Below are 22,034 nucleotides of genomic sequence, written 5' to 3' on the forward strand. Positions count from 1 at the left end.
GAACGGGCGGGCGGGTGTATCTGAGGATGCTCTGGTGAAGAGGAGTCGATCGTATCGCGGTTGGACGCAGGCTTCCAGTCCAGGACCAACCGGGACCCACCAGGACCCACACACCGCACCAGAGCCACCGGACCGGGCGCGGAGGATGTGTTTTTATGCCCTGCCTTTCTCTGTCCTCTCTCGGTTAAAGAAAGCCCTCCTCCACGGAGACTAGAAGAGATCCAAGATGAAATTCCCCACGGAGAACCCCAGGAAACCCGGGAGCGCGAAGCCCGCATCAGGTGTCCACAATCTCCTGGATGTTGTCTCTGCTGATCTATGTGTTCTGCTTCTACATTTCACCCTGTGGTTCGGGTCTGAACCGGCTTGTTATTGCGGTGGTCTCCGCTCCACGTAGGGACCCTGTCGGTCTGTCAGTGGGATTCTCATCAAAGGTGTAGCGCGTTTCTGCAGCCAAAGTAGCGGACCGAGGGGAAGCCAGTGCCTTGCACTGTTGTTCTGTTATCACTTCGGGGATAATAGACCCGATGGATGATCAGAATCGATCATATCGATAACGTTTGCAGTCGGAATCTGCCACACAAACACACACATCTGTGTGTGTGCTTTCGTGTGTGTGCGTGTGTGTGTGTGTGTGTGTGTGTGTGTGTGTGTGTGTGTGTGTGTGTGTGTGTGTGTGTGTGTGTGTGTGTGTGTGTGTGTGTGTGTGTGTGTGTGTGTGTGTCAAATACACACGCACCACACACAGCCTACACTTTTCGCGTGAAGCATGCGCGCTCCGTCGCCAATAAATCTGCGGTGCGCCTGCAGTCGCGCGCGGTGCTTGGGGGGGGGGGGGGACCCCACGGACGGTGACGGCTGATTGGACGCGTGCATCATGAGGATGGCTTCTATTGGTGTTCGAGGTGGAGTTTGGCGCCAGTCCGTCCGAATTATCGTCGAGCAGGTCGATAGTTGACGCAATGTACCTCCTGGTGTGTGAAGCGTTCAGCTCACCCTATAGGCCGCCACGGCCGTCACGTCACCCAGCCTCTGCACTACTACAAACGATCAGCCTGATCGAAACATCGATTCAGTTAGAGATACAATAGGCATTGTGGATATTACGTTGATATCCTGCAGGCTAATCGATACACAGACACTAGGGGGCTGGACGCAGGCGATCGATTCAGATTATGTTTTATGAAACTGAGATTTTTATTGGCGGGGTTCCGAGGTGAAAGGCTGTATTTAGGGCTATAATAATACCCATAATGCCCTTCTCTCTTACAATCACCAGACCTTGGAGTTTGTTTTAGGTGTCAAATTACACAGAGAAAAGTTTCCTTTCTTCCAAAAGTAATTTAACCTGCTAGGGACTATTATCTACCGCTCTTTAGAATTTACTGTCGCTCTCTCCATCCCTCTCTCTCCATTCCTCTATCTGGCTATCTCTCCCTCCGTCTGTATTTCAGTCCATCTCCATCGCTCTGTCTCTCAGACTGTCTCTCTCCATCCATCTGTCTCTCTCTGTATCTCCATCTCTCCATCCTGCTACCTAGCCGTCTCTCAGTCTGTCTCGATCTCCATTCCTCTATCGGTCATTCTATCTCCATCGGTCCAATTATTTTCAATCTCGCTGCTTCTCAGTCTATCTCTCTCTTCAACTCTCTGTTTCTCTCAGTCTCTCTCTCTCTCTTCAACTCTCTGTTTCTCTCAGTCTCTCTCTCTCTCCATCTCTCTGTTTCTCTCAGTCTATCTTTCTCTTCATCTCTCTGTTTCTCTCAGTCTCTCTCTCTCTTCATCTCTCTGTTTCTCTCAGTCTCTCTCTCTCTTCATCTCTCTGTTTCTCTCAGTCTCTCTCTCTCTTCATCTCTCTGTTTCTCTCAGTCTATCTTTCTCTCCATCTCTGTGTCTCATTGAATCTAGCTCTCCATCTCAATTCAATTTGAAAGTGCTTTATTCTGCATGTGGAAAATAAACATTCACATCACCAAGCAGTTAAAACACTTGATAAAAGGAAAGATAACTAACTAAGCTACTATACTTTCTCTCGTGCATCTCTCAGGATATTGGGATTATATTTAGAGTTAGTATAGTTTATAGATAGGTTATTTAGATCTACGGTTTAGACCTGGGGTTTAGAGCTGGAGTTTAGAGTCAGAGTTTAGAGCCTGGGTTTAGAGGTGGGGTTTAGACCGGGGGTTTATAGACCTGGGGTGTAGACCGGGGGTTTAGACCGGGGGTTTAGACCGGGGGTTTAGAACGGGGGTTTATAGACCTGGGGTTTAGAGTCAGGGTTTAGACCGGGGGTTTAGAGCTTGGGTTTAGGTTCAGGGTTTAGAGTCAGGGTTTAGACCGGGGGTTCAGAGCTGGGGTTTAGAGCTGGGGTTCAGAGCAGGGGTTCAGAGCTGGGGTTTAGCGCTGGGGTTTAGAGCTGGGGTTACAGCTTTAGAGCTAGCGCTGATATCCAAACTAACCGCCCTCTCCTGCGGCCCCCAGCCGCCCCTAAGAAGATGCAGACGGGGCTGGTGCAGTGCAGCCTGGTGCAGGCCAGCGTGGCCACCATGCAGAACCCCATGGGCTGCAGCCTGCCGCGCATCTCCGTGACCCCCCGGCCCGCCAGCATGGTGGCCAGCATGGAGGGCGGGGCCGAGGGCGGCACCATCACCTTCACCGTGATGAAGTGGAAGACGGCGCTGGCCGTGTTCGTGGTGGTGGTGGGCTACCTGGTGGCGGGGGGGCTGCTGTTCAGCGCCCTGGAGCAGCCCTTCGAGAGCCACCAGAAGATCACCATCACGGCCGAGAAGGCGGCGTTCCTGGAGCGCCATCGCTGCGTCACGCCCACTGAGCTGGAGGCCATCATCAAGGTACGGGGGGGCTGGGGGGGGAGGGGGGTAGAGGAGGGGGAGTGGAGGCCATCATCAAGGTAGGGGGGGGCGGGGGGGGGAGGCCATCATCAAGGTAGGGGGAGGTCCGGCGAGGGAGGGGGGGTGAGGGGGGTGGAGGAGGGGGGGGGGAGGAGGGGGAGGGGGAGTGGAGGCCATCATCAAGGTAGGGGGCGGGACTGGTGGGAGGTGGGGGAGGTCCGGTGAGGGAGGGGGGAGGAGGGAGAGGGTCCGGTGGGCTGGAGGTGAGGGGGAGGGGGGGTGCCTGTGTCTGGCGAGGGGGAGGGTCCGCTGTGGTGAGGGGGAGGGGCCTGTGTGGTTTTGGGGGAGGGGCCTTTGTAGTTTGGGGGCGGGGCATGTGTGGTTTTGGGGGAGGGGCCGCTGTGGTGAGGGGGAGGGGCCTGTGTGGTTTTGGGGGAGGGGCCTTTGTAGTTTTGGGGGCGGGTCCGCTGTGGTTTTGGGGGAGGGTCCGCTGTGGTTTTGGGGGAGGGTCCGCTGTGGTTTTGGGGGAGGGTCCGCTGTGGTTTTGGGGGAGGGTCCGCTGTGGTTTTGGGGGAGGGTCCGCTGTGGTTTTGGGGGAGGGTCCGCTGTGGTTTTGGGGGAGGGTCCGCTGTGGTTTTGGGGGAGGGTCCGCTGTGGTTTTGGGGGAGGGTCCCCTGTGGTAGGACTCCGGTCCGCTGTGGTGAGGGGGGGGGCGGGTCCTTGTGTTCCGTCCCTGGTGGGGAATCAGCTCCCCATGAAAGAGGAGCCTGCATCGACCTGATGCTATTCCAGCTCCACACATCGCCGCCTGCAACCAGACACACACACCGCAGAGTCCAAAATAAAGTCACATCAGACCCAAGTGCCGGCGTGTCGCAAACCCGGACCGCAGAAGTCCTTGAAGGGAACAAAATTAAAAGGTGGAACGTGATTGAAGGATAAAGCTTTATCAGTGTCGTTTGACAGACCCTTGCCGCATAGATGTTTGTTCTAAAGTGCCACAACAATACTTTTGTAAAACATCAAGCCACCCACCTTAAAGGACAAACCTTGATCAAGCCATCGTTATCTTATGTACAGTCTGTATTAAAAATCTGCTACGACATAATTGATCAAAATGAACTCCTTGTACTAATACTGAACAGAGTTTACTGTGCCGGTACCGAACATGTTCTTTGTGTTGAGAGTCTTTCAGCGCAGTTCACTGTTATGTTGCCAGCAGCAGCCATGGTCGGTGAAGGGAAGGCCTGGTGGAAGAGAGAGTTCTCTCTGCTGTTCCTCGGGCGGCCTTCAGCTGGTTCACGGTGGTTGGATACAGACTGATCTGCCAGCCTTCAAAAGTTTAGATTTCATTATCGAAATACAAAATTAATACAATCTCTCTGCTTTCAGATAGGATCTCATTGGATGGTTCCTCTCTATATGTATTTTGAGAGGATCCCCTTTGACGGTTCTAATTCAATCCAAAAGTTATAAAGGATTGATGATTAGTATGTTTTGGCCATAGCCTATTGTAAGGAGGTTTCCAGCCCTCAAAGTTCAAACTATGTATAGTTTCAGATGGTTGTTGCCAAAGCGCCGGCCGTGTGTAAACCAATGAGTTACATCACAGACGCCTCTTCTAGATGGTCTAGGTCCATGTTCTTTGTTGATCAGCTCTGTACCGACTGACGCACATGGACTCCAAAAGACCAAAGCCCTACGTATTGTGTCTGAATGCTCTCAGCGCCTCGGTAAGAGCACCGAGACAAAGGATCCTGGTGATAGATGTTCTGGTGAAGCCGGGGGAGATATTAGGAGGGTTGGACCACTCAGACCGGTAATGCCCTCTCCCCCCCCCCTCTGGGATGAGCTCAGCCCCTGTCTATGAGCACTGGGCTGTAGAGCCTCCAGAACGGCAGCAGCAGCACGCTGTGGGCTGTAGAGCCTCCAGAACGGCAGCAGCACGCTGTGGGCTGTAGAGCCTCCAGAACGGCAGCAGCAGCACGCTGTGGGCTGTGGAGCCTCCAGCAGCAGCAGCACGCTGTGGGCTGTGGAGCCTCCAGCAGCAGCAGCACGCTGTGGGCTGTAGAGCCTCCAGAACGGCAGCAGCAGCACGCTGTGGGCTGTAGAGCCTCCAGAACGGCAGCAGCAGCACGCTGTGGGCTGTAGAGCCTCCAGAACGGCAGCAGCAGCACGCTGTGGTTAGAGCCTCCAGAACGGCAGCACGCTGTGGGCTGTGGAGCCTCCAGAACGGCAGCAGCAGCACGCTGTGGGCTGTAGAGCCTCCAGAACGGCAGCAGCAGCACGCTGTGGGCTGTGGAGCCTTCAGCAGCAGCACGCTGTGGGCTGTAGAGCCTCCAGAACGGCAGCAGCAGCACGCTGTGGGCTGTAGAGCCTCCAGAACGGCAGCAGCAGCACGCTGTGGTTAGAGCCTCCAGAACGGCAGCAGCAGCACGCTGTGGGCTGTAGAGCCTCCAGAACGGCAGCAGCAGCACGCTGTGGTTAGAGCCTCCAGAACGGCAGCAGCAGCACGCTGTGGTTAGAGCCTCCAGAACGGCAGCACGCTGTGGTTAGAGCCTCCAGAACGGCAGCAGCAGCACGCTGTGGTTAGAGCCTCCAGAACGGCAGCAGCAGCACGCTGTGGGCTGTGGAGCCTCCAGAACGGCAGCACGCTGTGGGGCTGTAGAGCCTCCAGAACGGCAGCAGCAGCACGCTGTGGAGCTGCTGCTGGGGAGGAGGACGGATTTGAAACCCACGGCTGCAGGAGCTCATGTTGCAGCTAACGTCTTCGGCTGACCCAGGTGGAGCGAACAGCGTGGTGTTCTGTTCCTAGGTGTGGTGCTCATTCAGTTGGGGAGGTCCACTCTAGAAGGAGTTATTCACCCTTCAATAAGGTTTAGGACGAGCCGCCATGGGGTTAGGGTTAGGTCCTGGGTCGTTATGTAGGCCTGTCCTATTGGCTGGAGCAGTAAACCACCCGTGGTGCTGTTTGGCCGAGGCCCGGGGAACGGTTTGACTCACTCCCTGGCGTTACCGCATTGATTGCAGTGCGCTTGCAGCGAAATCGATATGTCACTTCGTTTCTCACCTTTTTGTAGTCCCTTTGTTGAAAATTCCATGGCAATGTAGTTTTTCTTCTCCGTGTCAATAAAGCTCTTTTGAATTGAATTGAGATTAACAGAAAAGGGACAGAGAGAGAGAGAGAGAGAGAGAGAGAGAGAGAGAGAGAGAGAGAGAGAGATGCAGCATGAGAGAGAGAGCGAGCGAGAGAGAATTGCAGAGATACAGCGAGAGAGCGAAAGAGAGAGCTGGGAGAAAGAGAGATGCAATTTGTGTGTACATGTTTTATATTTCACACTTGCTTGGGCAATGTAAGTGTCTATTTCCCATGCCAATAAAACCCATTGAACTGAACTGATGCAGAGAGACAAAGAGAGGCAACAAAAAGAGATGCAGAGAGAGAGAGAGAGAGAGAGAGAGAGAGAGAGAGAGAGAGAGAGAGAGAGAGAGAGAGAGAGAGAGAGAGAGAGAGAGAGAGAGAGAGAGAGTAGATATGTCGAGTCTGAGGTGTAGATTTTGAGGCAGATCTTTCCTTGTGTGAGGAATCTCACTAGGTGTGTGAACATGAGGTTATGTTCGGTTCTTTGTTGTCCGTCAACAGTGATGTGTTTGTGTGTGTACACATCCGGAAGGCTGGTTCCCTCTGGGGTTTAGAGACGCAAGACGACTGGTGTGGGTACTGCTGTGAGTGAGTGAGTGAGTGAGTGAGTGAGTGAGTGAGTGAGTGAGTGAGTGAGTGAGTGAGTGAGTGAGTGAGTGAGTGAGTGAGTGAGTGAGTGAGTGAGTGATCATCAGTTAGTCTATAGTCTGGGGTTAGTGTATAGTTAGTCTATGGTTAGTCTAGTATAAGGTTATTCTACAGTTAGTCTATAGTCTAGGCTTAGTTTATAGTTTGTCTATAGTTTAGGGTTCATCTCTATATCTATATAAAGTCTAGGGTTAGTTCATGTGTAATGTACTGTTAGTCTATGGGTGCTCGTCCATGCTAGCTCATGGTTTTTGTGGTGGAAGTGAACAGTGTTGTGTTTTTGTTGCTGTGGGCTGGGCAGGATAAAATACAGATTGTGATATTTTAAGCACAGGGTGAAACATGGCAGCTTTCACACCCACGCAGTCAAACTGACACTCACAGCTAACGCCAGAGCAGGTTTAGCGTGGTAGCTCTCCATAGCACCTTGCTCTATCTTTTCAGTTTTTGGTTGGTAAGCTCTAGTTAGAAAATAAACAACTTGTGCAGCGAACACCTGGAGCACAATTGAGCCTCGACAGTGTTGAGTCAAATTAGTCGACTGGGATTTCCAAAAAATTATCATTAGACAAGCTTATCATTTATTTATTGCGCCATAATAGTCATATTCCAACCGGTGGATTAATACACACACTAATTTTTAAACTGCATTATATTAATGAAATTTGGAACCAATTTATATCAGGGTTTAGGAAACACCTCATACATATTCATGAGAGTACCACATTCCGTGCCAAGATGGCTGCCAACCGCTGGTCACGAACCAGCTACATAAACGTTCTTAGCACTGCTGTCCTATTCCCCTTTAAGTGATAGTGATTGATATGTACTACAACATACCCACGGGAACAGAGTGTGTTTGGGGCCAAATTATATGAAGTACCCCGAATAAAACTAGAAAGATAAATGGCAGATCAACCGTATCTGTTAGACATTCTTTGAAAAGTACGCTTTTATTCTTATGTTATGTCCATGATTACGAATATTTTACTTTAGCTGAGGTGCATATTTAAACTAAAGTTAAAATCACAGTATTAAATATGTACTTGGATGAAGCTTCTCACAGATCAGTTTTTAAAACATTTAACATCAATGTGTTTCAATGACGTTAAATAAGGAGCTCCACAAGGAAAAGGTAGAAACGGGAATGGGATGTGAGCGATGGGGCTCTTTAGGAGTCCTCGCGCTCTGGGGGAATGGGATGTGAGCGATGGGGCTCTTTAGGAGTCCTCACGCTCTGGGGGAATGGGATGTGAGCGACGGGGCTCTTTAGGAGTCCTCGCGCTCTGGGGGAATGGGATGTGAGCGACGGGGCTCTTTAGGAGTCCTCGCGCTCTGGGGGAATGGGATGTGAGCGATGGGGCTCTTTAGGAGTCCTCGCGCTCTGGGGGAATGGGATGTGAGCGATGGGGCTCTTTAGGAGTCCTCACGCTCTGGGGGAATGGGATGTGAGCGATGGGGCTCTTTAGGAGTCCTCGCGCTCTGGGGGAATGGGATGTGAGCGATGGGGCTCTTTAGGAGTCCTCGCGCTCTGGGGGAATGGGATGTGAGCGATGGGGCTCTTTAGGAGTCCTCGCGCTCTGGGGGAATGGGATGTGAGCGATGGGGCTCTTTAGGAGTCCTCGCGCTCTGGGGGAATGGGATGTGAGCGATGGGGCTCTTTAGGAGTCCTCGCGCTCTGGGGGAATGGGATGTGAGCGATGGGGCTCTTTAGGAGTCCTCACGCTCTGGGGGAATGGGATGTGAGCGATGGGGCTCTTTAGGAGTCCTCGCGCTCTGGGGGAATGGGATGTGAGCGATGGGGCTCTGGCTGCCGGGGAAAAGGGCAGCTGATCCAAGCAGAGCTGGGCAGAGGGCCAGGAGAAGGAGCCAGGAGTGAAGCCCGTAGTCTTCCCCCACAGCCCCACCTAAGCTCCCTCTCCACCTCCCTCTCCACCTCCACTGTCTCCAGGGGGGGGGCTGAGGTCATTCTCTTTGTACTCCATTAACGACCGTTCCACTCAATAATCCATCTTTTCATACAGAGCCACTCGTGCGATCACACTATAAAGAGAGGGACGTTGTTTTATGTTATTATATTATGAGGTGAAGTGCCCGGCAGTAGACCCCACGGCCCTGGTTCTTATGGCGGCCATCTTTCCATCACGACTCTGTGGGTGGGCCATCTAATTAACTAACCCTGGAAATGGATGATGTCATTTTTAGTTCATGTTGACCGTTGCAGTTCACACACGGCGACTTTGAATCAGGCTTGAACCCAAACAGGGGTTACATAAACTCAACCTTAAATAGGGGTTAAGTAAACCCAACCTTTAACAGGACAGGAGTTGAGTAAACTCAACCTTAAACAGGAGGTAAGTAAACTCAACCTTAAACTCGAGTCAAGTAAACTCAACCTAGACAGGAGTTACTTAAACCCCTGGTCACGGTCAGAGTAGTAAGTAAATAAACCTTAGCTTAAAGTAGCAATCTCAACAATTGTATAGAAATAAACGTCTACCTATCGCCCAATGAGCTTATATCAAGGTGATGAGCATATGGCCCACGGATAAAGGCCTTGAGTTTATTACCATTTGTTACATACTGGGTGTCGTGGCGTCTTCCCACCCTTCCGCTAGTGACGCGTTCTCCATGACATCACGAGGTCGCTCCTGCAGGGAGGAGGAGGAACGACCGACCGCTCTTCAGCTCTCTGTGTGGTGGTGTGACTCACAAACACAGCTACAGAGCTGTAGGGCGATGATCTCAAAACTAAAAGCGTCTGTCGAACGCCCCCCGGCGACTGTAGTGTTTGTGTTTGTTGTGTGAGCGTCACTGTACGAACACCATGCAGCATATGGACCGGGCTGGGGGGCCTGAAGCTACGACTGTGATGAAGGCCATACAAATACAATGGACTTGACTTGGCTCTTCTTCCTCTGCATCGTAACTTTGGGTCCTCAAGGTCAGGTTTTATGTAACAGACACGTTCAGGTTATGGTTAATAGTGTAAGAAGAACGGTTAGGGTTAAAGTGTAACAAGGGGAGGGTTAAAGGGCAAGGGTTATGGTAAATAGTGAAACCAGGGGGCTTAGGTTAATAGTGAACAAGGGGGTTATAGTTAATAGTGTAAGAAGTGTTATGGTTTACAGCTAAACCAGTGGGGTTAGGTTAAAAGTGTAACACAGGTTATGGTTAATAGCTAAACCAGGGGGTTGGATTAATTGTGAAACAAGTGTTATGATTAATAGTGAAATAAGGAGGGTTAAGGGTAATGTAACACAGGTTATGGTTGATCGTGGAAATAGGGGGGGTTAGGTTAATAGTGAAACAAGTGTTACAGTACCGGTAACTGAGTAGAGTAGCGAGTGCTTTGCCCTTCAGCCTCCTCCCTGACAACACTCCCACACACTCAGACAGGGTTGGGGGGGGGCACAGCTGCTCCATCTGCTCGGTCGCCATGCCGACCACTCACATCCCAGCCTCCTGCAGGGCACTGTGGCAACGCATGATACCCCCTCCCCTTCTCCAGTAGATTATGGACTTTGCTTTCGTACTTTACTCTTTCAAGAGTCAAACACTGGTCCCGAAGCTACTGACATCAAACCAGCTACTGGGGTATAGACCAGCTACTGAGACAGAAACTACTGACTCCAGACCTGCTACTGGGACCAAAACTACTGACGCCAACAAAAACCACTGACACCAAACCAAACCACTGACACCAAACCAAACCACTGACACCAAACCAAACTACTGACATCAAACCTGACACCAAACCAAACCACTGACACCAAACCAAACTACTGACACCAAACCAAACTACTGACACCAAACCAAACTACTGACACCAAACCAAACCACTGACACCAAACCAAACCACTGACACCAAACCAAACTACTGACACCAAACCAAACCACTGACACCAAACCAAACTACTGACACCAAACCAAACTACTGACACCAAACCAAACCACTGACACCAAACCAAACCACTGACACCAAACCAAACCACTGACACCAAACCAAATCACTGACACCAAACCAAGCCACTGACACCAAACCAAACCACTGACACCAAACCAAACCACTGACACCAAACCAAACTACTGACACCAAACCTAACTACTGACATTAAACCAGCTACTGGGGTATAGACCAGCTACTGAGACAGAAACTACTGACTCCAGTCCTGCTACTGGGACTAAATCTACTGACGCCAACAAAAACCACTGACACCAAACCAAACTACTGACACCAAACCAAACCACTGACACCAAACCAAACCACTGACACCAAACCAAACCACTGACACCAAACCAAACCACTGATACCAAACCAAACTACTGCCACCAAACCAAACTACTGGCACCAAACCAAACTACTGACACCAAACCAAACTACTGACACCAAACCTGACAGCAAAACAAACTACTGACACCAAACCAAACTACTGACACCAAACCAAACTACTGACCCCAAACCAAACTACTGACCCCAAACCAAACTACTGACACCAAACCAAACTACTGACACCAAACCAAACTACTGACACCAAACCTGACACCAAACCAAACTACTGACACCAAACCAAACTACTGACACCAAACCAAACTATTGACCCCAAACCTGACCCCAAACCAAACCACTGACACCAAACCAAACCACTGACACCAAACCAAACTGCTGACACCAAACCAAACTACTGACCCCAAACCTGACACCAAACCAAACCACTGACACCAAACCAAACTACTGACACCAAACCAAACTATTGACCCCAAACCTGACCCCAAACACCAAACCAAACTACTGACACCAAACCAAACTACTGACCCCAAACCTGACACCAAACATGCTACTGGGACCAAACCAAACTACTGACCCCAAACCAAACTACTGACACCAAACCAAACTACTGACCCCAAACCTGACACCAAACATGCTACTGGGACCAAACCAAACTACTGACCCCAAACCAGCTACCTGGGCCAAAACAAGCTACTGAGTTTCCAGCTTCACAAGGACAGTGAAAATATGCATAGTTTTAAGTGTGTTTTAACCGTGCTGCTGTAGAGTTTTTAAGTGTGTTTTAACCGTGCTGCTTTAGAGTTTTTTAAGTGTGTTTTAACCGTGCTGCTTTAGAGTTTTTAAGTGCGTTTTAACCGTGCTGCTTTAGAGTTTTTAAGTGTGTTTTAACCGTGCTGCTTTAGAGTTTTTAAGTGTGATTTATGTGCTTCTTGTGTCGCAGCACTCGGTGGAGGCGGTGAATGCGGGGGTGAGTCCCATCGGAGACACCTCCTATAACTCCAGCCACTGGGACCTGGGCAGTGCGTTCTTCTTTGCCGGGACGGTCATCACAACCATAGGTAACACACGCAACCATAGGCAACACACGCAACCATAGGTAACACACGCAACCATAGGCAACACACGCAACCATAGGCAACACACACAACCATAGGTAACACACGCAACCATAGGCAACACACGCAACCATAGGCAACAAACACACAACCATAGGTAACACACACATCCATAGGCAACACACACAACCATAGGCAACACACACTACCACAGATACCACCTACAAGGATGTCAATGGATACATTGGATCAACCTAAATGTGTCGTTACCATCAAAAGTTACTGCCTGAACCTTCCGGAACACAGGGAGGGATCCAAATCACATTTAAATCCACCTCGCCCTTACCCAACCCGGCAGCGAGAGACGGAAAAGAGTCAAAGTCTCTACGGAGCCTTATAAATGAAGAAATAAATGAAATCAATCCAATAAAAGAAAAAGGTTTAAATCACGTAAAGAAAAACACTCCACCACCACAGAATAGCTCAAAGATTTGTTAAAAGATTTGTTTTCCTCCATATGGTGACGCATCCTCACCTGCCCAGAATCCGATAGCGTGAACGTCCGATATCCCCATGAGGCATGAGGACCAGTGGAAAGGGGCAACATACGTAAAGCACCGAGGTCTCACCTGTGGTCTGTACCTGTGTGCGTCTCTCAGGGTACGGCAACATCGCGCCCAGCACCGAGGGGGGGAAGATCTTCTGCATCCTGTACGCCATCTTCGGGATCCCCCTGTTCGGCTTCCTGCTGGCCGGCGTAGGGGACCAGCTGGGGACCATCTTCGTCAAGAGCATCGCCAAGGTGGAGAAGACCTTCAGGGTATGGTACCGGCTTCATCGTTACGATCATATCTTATTATTAGTACTAATTATCTACTTGACCTTGACTTGACTTGCATTGTGTTTGAATGACACAAGGCAGTGCTTTAACAGCGACATTAAAGTGTGCGTGTAGACCCACAAATCAGATTTAAGATTAACATCTAAAGTCTGAAAGCAGAGCTCCGTATGAAACACTCTAATCTATACTCCGTTCTGAGGCCTTCGTCCTGGGGCGAGGAGATCAGGACAGAAGTTGTAACTCAGTTTGACCGGCCCGGTCTCTCTCCAGATGTATTACTGTAACACAGTAGGACTGCTGGATCGTAGATTAGGTTTAGTATCATCTGCCTCCCAGAAGTTCTGCTGTAATAAAGTAGGACTGCTGGATACCATTACGTTAGAGCAAGAATTAACGTAAATATTGTCATAAATAAATTGTCATAAATATTTGGCCTATGAGGCCCTTTAAGACTGTAATGGTGATTAAGGGCCATGCAAATAAAATTGAATTGAATTAAATTAAATTGACTTCAGGAGGGAAAGGCACCAGATTGGTCGGGAAATCTGGCCCAATCTGGCAACACTTGTGGCGTCTCCACACAGAGCCACACAGAGCCTGGACCTGACAGCGTTCTGGAGCTGTAACGAGCGTCTTTGTACCGGGGCAGGTCCACACGGTGTGGGTCTGAAACCTCAGACAGCTTTGTCCAGGCTACTTCATTTTAACAACATACAACGCGATGAGTCATCCGATCTAATAGGAGCATATTCATGTTGCCAGGCAACAGGAGGGTAGCAGACATGTCCTTTGGGGGGGGGCGTGAGGAAGGTGTCTGGTAATGCGGCGTGCTGAGTTATGGCTCTTAACCGGCGCTTTGCAGCTCTGCAGAACGTGTCCGGAGACGCCACCGAGTAGGACGTCTCCGGACGCCCATCTGGGCGGATGTCTGCTGCTGGACGCTCCCTGCATTGATACCATTAGCTAGCTGATGAGTTAGGGTGGGTTAGGTGTTATGATGAAATAGGGTGGGGTTAGGTGATTTTGAGACTGAGTTAGGCTGTGGCTGAAGATGACCTCATTCTAATTCTCTCTCTCTCTCTCTCTCTCTCTCTCTCTCTCTCTCTCTCTCTCTCTCTCTCTCTCTCTCTCTCTCTCTCTCTCTCTCTCTCTCTCTCTCTCTCTCTCTCTCTCTCTCTCTCTCTCTCTCTCTCTCTCTCTCTCTCTCTCTCTCTCTCTCTCTCTCTCTCTCTCTCTCTCTCTCTCTCTCTCTCTCTCAGCGTAAACACAACCAGATCAGCCAGACTAAGATCCGCGTGGCGTCCACGTTGCTCTTCATCCTGGCGGGCTGCATCCTCTTCGTCACCATCCCGGCCGTGGTCTTCAAGCACATCGAGGGCTGGACCGGGCTGGAGGCCATCTACTTCGTGGTCATCACCCTCACCACCGTGGGCATCGGGGACTACGTGGCCGGTGGGACCCCCACCTGGACCTGACAGCTACTAACCCTGACCTCAACCCTAAACCTACTACTAACCCCCATTACTACACCTACACGACTACTAACTCTAACCCGACACCGACCACTAGGTCTATCGTGTCTCAGATTTAAGGTTTTCAGGGTCTTTGTATTCGCCCCGAGTGCGAGTCACTAGATCTGTCTCCATGGCCCTCCACCCAGTGCCCGCATACATAACGGCTCTGGGCAGAGGTCCTTCACCCGTACCTTCACCAGTCTGGAATGGCATTCCCCATCACATTAGAGCATTACAATCCATCACACAGTTCAAAAAAACGTATAAACTGTTACTCCACAACACATACACTGACTTATATAGATCACTGTCTGTGCTCAGTCTGCTGTCCATATGATTGTCCTACTGATGTCTGACGTGCTATGTCCCTGTTATGTGTTGTGTGTAAATGTGACGTGTGATGTGCCTTGTCCCTTCTACATGTTATATGTGCTGCAGAACAGGAACCTGCTGGTAATCAGCTAGTTTACTGAGAAAGGCCGGTTTTAAATTGTAACTTTGTTACTTTTAATACTTTCATGTATAATAAATATAAAATAAAATAAAATAAATAAAGACTCTACATGGCTGAACTAGCATAAGGAGTAGAGGATGAACGCAGATTACTCACCCGTCCCTAACCCCACCTACTACTAACCCTACCGTGCCTCAGAGTGATTCTTCAGTTTCTCAGACTAGCTTCCTGAGTAGAGGGTGAACGCAGACTACTAACCCGTCCCTAACCCTGGCGCTGGGGGCGCGGCCGGTGAATAATGGATGGGCTCGCTCTCTGCTCTGTGCGTCCAGGGGGCGACCGGCGCATAGAGTACCGGGAGTGGTACCGCCCGCTGGTCTGGTTCTGGATCCTGGTGGGCCTGGCCTACTTCGCCGCCGTCCTCAGCATGATCGGAGACTGGCTGAGGGTCCTGTCCAAGAAGACCAAGGAAGAGGTACCCCCATCAACCCCCACCCATCCCCCACTAACCCCAGATAATAGAGCCCAACTAACCCTCACTAACCCTTACCCCAGATAACAGATCTAAACTAACCCTAACTAACCCTTACTCCAGACTATAGATCGGAAGTAACCCTAACTAACCCTAACCCAAGATAAAAGGACTCCCTCTTGGGTTTTGTTGTTAACTAACTAACCCTAACCCTTCAGTGGAGCTACTGACTAACTAACCCTAACCCTTCAGGGGAGCTACTGACCAACTAACTAACCCTGATGTGAAGCCTATTCTTATCATGGGTCTCTGAGAGGAGCCACTCAAACAGCCTTTAGATGAGCAGTGCTTTAGCAGACGGTTATGGTTATTATGCTAGTTCAATCAAACAGCCTTTAGATGAGCAGTGCTTTAGCAGACGGTTATGGTTATTATGCTAGTTCAATCAAACAGCCTTTAGATGAACAGTGCTCAGCAGACGGTTATGGTTATTATGCTAGTTCAATCATCTTATGATTTCGCACACGTATTTGCCAACATCGTATTTACTCACCATTTTGGAAAATAGTTCAAATGTTCTTAAGAATTTGACAAATTGTAGGCACACACAAGGCCAAATATGCAGTTGAAAACGTTGGTTGGTTGTTAATTATTTAGGTGTACCCTATTTCCCGCTTTCGCTGGGCATGACATCCTCAATAAATAATATTCAAATGTATAATATATTTCAATCTATAACATTATTATGTAGTAATTGTAGAGATAATTTAAACCCAAGTTAATTAAAAAACGATTGTAAACAATAGACATAGCATTATGTTATGCTAACCCTAATTATACTTACCCTAATTAGTACTAACACCAATAACAGTAATAACGATAACCCTAACAATGATAATAACACAAGTAATGAGAATAACACCAATAACAGTACTTACCCTACCCAGCGGGGCTGTGGTTGTACTAATACTAACACTAATGATGATACTAACACTAATAACAGTAACTACGGTAATACTTACACTAATAACAGTAATACTAACACTAATAACAGTAATAATAGTAATACTAACACTAATAACAGCAATAATGGTAATACTATCACTAATAACAGTAATAAGGCTAATACTGCATCATTAATAACAGTAATAATGGTAATACTATCACTAATAACAGTAATAAGGCTAATACTACATCATTAATAACAGTAATAATGGTAATACTATCATTAATAACAGTAATAATGATGACACTAACACTAATAACAGTAATAATGACGACACTAACACTAATAACAGTAATAATGATGACACTAACACTAATAACAGTAATAATGATGACACTAACACTAATAACAGTAATAATGATGACACTAACACTAATAACAGTAATAATGGTAATACTTCATCATTAATAACAGTAATAATGGTAATACTATCATTAATAACAGTAATAATGATGACACTAACACTAATAACAGTAATAATGATGACTACTAACACTAATAACAGTAATAATGACGTACACTAATCACTAATAACAGTAATAATGATGACACTAACACTAATAACAGTAATAATGACGACACTAACACTAATAACAGTAATAATGACGACACTAACACTAATAACAGTAATAATGATGACAGTAACACTAATAACAGTAATAATGGTAATACTTCATCATTAATAACAGTAATAATGGTAATACTATCATTAATAACAGTAATAATGGTAATACTATCATTAATAACAGTAATAATGGTAATACTATCATTAATAACAGTAATAATGATGACACTAACACTAATAACAGTGCTAAGCCCCACACCGCGTGCGTCGGCAGGTGGTGGAGATCAAGGCGCACGCGGCCGAGTGGAAGGCCAACGTGCGCGCCGAGTTCCGCGAGACGCGGCGCCGTATGAGCGTGGAGGTCCACGACAAGCTGCAGCGCGCCGCCACCATCCGCAGCATGGAGCGCCGCCAGCTGGGCCTGGACCAGCGCGCCGTCTCCCTGGACGTGCTGTCCCCCGAGCGCCGGGCCGCCTTCAACGGCCCGGACGCCGGCTGCAAGACGCCCTCCCAGGAGAGCATCGACACCAAGATCAACAACCTGCGCCTCCGCGGGGTGGAGCAGGCCGAGGGCGCCTCCGTGGTCACGGCGTCCGAGGACAACATCTTCAACCGGCTGGGCTCCATCTCGCGGCTCGCCCGTCGCGGCCGCAACCGCGAGCTGAAGAAGAACATCTGCGAGGAGGCGCGGCGGCCGCGCAGCGCCGTGTACCCCGGCGGCCCGGCGACGGGGCTGGAGCCGGGCAGGAGGAAGGACGTCTACGACGAGGACGACGACGACAAGGAGTGCAACGCCAGCCTCTCCGACTTCCCGCTGTTCGTGGAGGCGTGCAAGCCGCTCAACGGGTTCCTGCTGACGCCGAGGTCACGGGTCCACTCCACCGACACGGAGAACGAGGAGAACCTTGAGATGGTGGACGTGGTTCCCTAGGCCTCGTGTCGCTCCTACTGGAGTTTTAATCACCACCGCTGTGTGCCTTGGATCTGTCCCTCTGCTCGGCCTGCTTCACCCCGGGACCGCCCCGCCCCGCTCTGTGCCGTGACTTCTGGGTAAACCCCAAACCCTTTCCCTGATCCCCGTCAGCCCCGTGGGACCACGTAGTGTGTTGTGCGTTGGCCTCTTCCCTCAGGCTCGATAGCACAGTATTACAAAGAGATTCTGAGTCCAGTTGTACCAAATAAATGTGAGCTCTGGGAGGATGAGGAGAAGGCCGAGGGTCGATGTGCAGCTCGCTGCAGATGCAATGTTCGCTAGTTTGAGCCATGGATGAGCGTGAGGATGGGCCGATGGGGGCCACCGAGGAGGATGCTGCTACCAGTTGGAACTTTCTGCTTTGGAGTTTGTCGCAAATAGCGGCACGGGAGATGTATCAGAATGATGTCTTTTTATGACCCAACTTGTCGATGGCGGATGAGAAAAAGAATTAGGTAAAAAACCCTTGAAAAAATATAATATAAATGCATTGGACAAACTGTCGAAGATGACACGCTGAATAATGTCTATTTCTTTCCTTTTTCCAACTTATATTATGCACCTACCCCACAAGGCATGCCAAAAATACATCTGTAGTGGGTAGGCACGTCTCGATCAGATCCTGAAGGATCTACTCACAGCCCTGCTGCTCTTTGTCTCACACTCATTCTCTGTCACATGACACAAACACAAGAGCAGGATTGTACTCTGAATGCTGTTTCACATTGTCTCCGTCCACATGTTTCACGCTGTAGATCTCGGGAGAAGATACCAGATCCTATACTGATACCAGATCCTATACTGAGAGATACCAGATCCTATGCTGAGAGAGATACCAGATCCTATACTGATACCAGATCCTATAAAGAGAGAAGATTACAGATCCTATACTGAGAGATACCAGATCCTATGCTGAGAGAGATACCAGATCCTATACTGATACCAGATGCTATAAAGAGAGAAGATTACAGATCCTATACTGAGAGAGATGCCAGATACTATACTGAGAGATACCAGATCCTATACTGAGAGAGATACCAGATACTATGCTGATACCAGATCCTATATTGAGAGATACCAGATCCTACAATGATACCAGATCATATACAGAGAGAAGATTCCAGATCCTATACTGATACCAGATCCTATACTGAGAGAGATACCAGATCCTATACTGATACCAGATCATATACTGAGAGAGATTCCAGATCCTATTCTGCACATGGGTATTGATTAGGTGAAGGACACTGACAGGACCATGGCTGTCTGTGGGATGTCTAACTGAAGAGCATTATTTCAGTCATTGCTGTATCTGCTTCCAGTTCTAAAATATACCTGACCTGGTGTACTTTTTGTGCGTCTAGAAATTGTTCTACTTTCATGGTGGAATGACCCATGCCTAAAATATGTGTGCTTTTTCTTATTGTACCACAGTAACACAAATACCTTCTTCTGACACATAACCTCCAACCTATCCTAACTCTCTAACCCTATCTACTAACCCTGTGTAGTATCATCATGTTTGAACCCTAACCCTAACCCTAACTACCACCCCCTGTTGTAACATCATGTTTACCCCCTGACCCTAACTACCACCCACTGTTGTAACATCATGTTTACCCCCTGACCCTGACCCCCCCCCTGCTGGGTCCACTCTGCCTTTCTGCGTCTCTGGGTGCATTAGCTTTGAACAGAACTAATACTGTGTGATGAAAATCAATAAAATAAAGTGTTAACGTTGAAAAAAGATCTGAAGATATTGAACTAAAGAGCATGCTATGATTGCACATATATGGTGATATTAATGCTATTGATTGTATACCATCACAACGCAAAATGTTTAATTTCTCCATCCGCTGCTGGCAAGACGGAAGTGTTTGAAAAAATGTCACGTGATTTACTTGTGTGAGCATTACATTAAATGTAGTGGTTGCCCCTCTTTGGAATAAAAACAGGAATAAATCAGTGAATGAAGAGCTTCCAGTGAACTGTGTCTGATCCATGGCTCCTGTTAACGCGAGCCCTGTGAGAGATGTTCACAGAGCAGTACTAACATGAGGGTGATAACACTATCCTACATTATTTTCCCACATGAAAATGATACTAATTTTATTAGTTCATATTAATAATAACAGGAAAAGTCATCACTAACCCAAACCCCCTCTTCAGATGATTGACATGGTCCACAATATCAATTTTCTTGAATTTCATTTGTCAATTTGGGATCCCAAATCCAATTATCTGAAATGTAATCTGCTATGACCAGGTTAAACTCAAGGCCTCAGTCACACCTCCAAAACTTCTAAACCTCATTCTGGAAAGCAGATTAGTGGGAGACTCAAAAAGGCATGTCTGGGAAACTGAATTTAGGATGATCCAGATAAATATGAGATTTTGTCTAAGAATATGTGAGTCAGCATCACTTAATATGACTTTATCACAAACAGATGGACGTTCTGCACCATCATGGCTCATAGAAGCAAGCGGGCAGGAGCCCTGCTGGGATTGGCTACTGAGCCAGATGGTCTCTGTTCTGATTGGCTGCTGAGCCAGATGGTCTCAGCAGGTGTGATGGATACGGAGACATCATCATCATCATCATCATCATCACGCCAGGCGACCAGACAAACAGGGGATGGGCAGATGTAGTAAACAAACTCACAGACACACCCCTGCTGCAACAGGCACAAAGCTCCGCCCACAGGACCATAACCACACCCCTGTTGCCCTAACTCCTCCCATGGGCCATTAGCCCCACCCCATGGTCATAACAATAACCATGACTTATACAACGTTTGGGACCAAATGCTGTGAATACATCAAAATAATGTATCTCAGAAAACATTTTGTTTTTTTGATTTTTTCATACAAAATCAGCTCAAAGTCCTTGAAGGACCGTGAGAGGATTAACAAGACAAACATGTCTGCTTGGTTTCCATGGCAACTTCCCTGTCGGTTAACCTCAGCTCAGAATCAAATCTATTCCGAAGTAGAAAAACAACTCTTACAATTATGATTAAATAAATATCCTCCTTTGATTGATGTTCTGATGTTCTGATGTCCATGTCCGAAGAAGAAAGAAATCGAGTGCTCTCTACAGTTCCTTTGGATACAATGAGCTCAGAGTATATAAAAAGGTAATGACTATGGAGTCATTTTGTTTGTTTAATATTAAATACAACAAGAACCAAAAGGCCTTTTTGTTGAAGCGAACAGGGTAAACAATGGCCTTGTTGGGTTTATTAGTACGGCTAACCTCCAACATTAGATCATTCCTTATGTTACGACATTACACTGTCTGAAATACACACTCAGCGTGCACATAATTAATATAACTCGTACTTAGTTAAGAAAAGCAAAAGATGCTTTTAAATTAACGCAATTAGATGTAATTCCAACGAAAGCACAGAAGTAAGGGGTGGGGCAGAGATATACGACCCAGAAAATAACAAACAAGCAATATCAGAAACATTTATTGAAACGGACATCCCTCTATCGAAGTCCCCCCTCTCCCTCTCCTCCAAACCCATGCCACTGAAACGGACACACACACACACACACACACACACACACACACACACACACACACACACACACACACACACACACACACACACACACACACACACACACACACACACACACACACACACACACACACAGATTATTTTCTCCAAAGTTGGTTGGTCTTCCTCAACAGAGCAGGGAGAAGAACTGCTTCCTATTTATATACAAGGCCCTAACTAATGAAATCAGTCAAGATCTCTCGTCTCTAAAACCTTTAAGACAAGAATGATCCCACAAGGTCAAGGATGCTATAGCGCTAAGACACACCAAATACGGTTTTAAATATGGGGTCAGGAACCTTTCAATATGGTAAAGTCCAGTAAAATCCAATCACATGTGGGTTGAATGTGTTGCACGTGATTGGCAATAAATAAACACTTTAGCTCTTAATTTGAATATGCTGGGCCGATTGCTCTGTCAGTTAGCATGGCGCTAGCTGTGCTGCGCTTTAAAACCGTACTCCTTAAGACGGAGGTTATGGAGTTTAACACGCAGCTGCGCACAAGGTTGAACGATGTTGCTCGGAAACGACTCACAAAGGATCAGCTGATTCCTAGTTAAACTCGGGTTAAACTGCTTGGAAACCGGAAGTACTCTGATTTCTAGTATACCCCAGCAGATGCAGTCTTAACTTAATGGTAACAATAGGGTAATAAT

At 48.1% G+C, this 22,034-nt stretch overlaps 1 protein-coding gene across 1 annotated transcript; it reads left to right on the forward strand.

The window, feature by feature from the left end:
* The first annotated feature begins 226 nt into the window (after positions 1-226).
* Positions 227-17,768, forward strand: kcnk10a (potassium channel, subfamily K, member 10a). Its single transcript, XM_056581834.1, has 8 exons — positions 227-270; positions 912-925; positions 2,437-2,849; positions 11,871-11,988; positions 12,645-12,805; positions 14,086-14,278; positions 15,127-15,269; positions 17,112-17,768. The coding sequence occupies exons 1-8, from the start codon at positions 227-229 to the stop codon at positions 17,766-17,768; spliced, it is 1,743 nt and encodes a 580-aa protein (XP_056437809.1).
* Positions 17,769-22,034: the final 4,266 nt, after the last annotated feature.

Source organism: Gadus chalcogrammus, chromosome 21 (genome assembly GCF_026213295.1).
Source record: "Gadus chalcogrammus isolate NIFS_2021 chromosome 21, NIFS_Gcha_1.0, whole genome shotgun sequence".
Classification (NCBI taxonomy): domain Eukaryota; kingdom Metazoa; phylum Chordata; class Actinopteri; order Gadiformes; family Gadidae; genus Gadus; species Gadus chalcogrammus.

Coding starts and splice junctions, on each gene's coding strand:
- kcnk10a (XM_056581834.1), top strand. CDS start 227: ATGAAATTCCCCACGGAGAACCCCAGGAAACCCGGGAGCGCGAA. Junction 11,989..12,644: donor GACGGTCATCACAACCATAG/GTAACACACGCA, acceptor TGCGTCTCTCAG/GGTACGGCAACATCGCGCCC. Junction 15,270..17,111: donor CCAAGAAGACCAAGGAAGAG/GTACCCCCATCA, acceptor GTGCGTCGGCAG/GTGGTGGAGATCAAGGCGCA.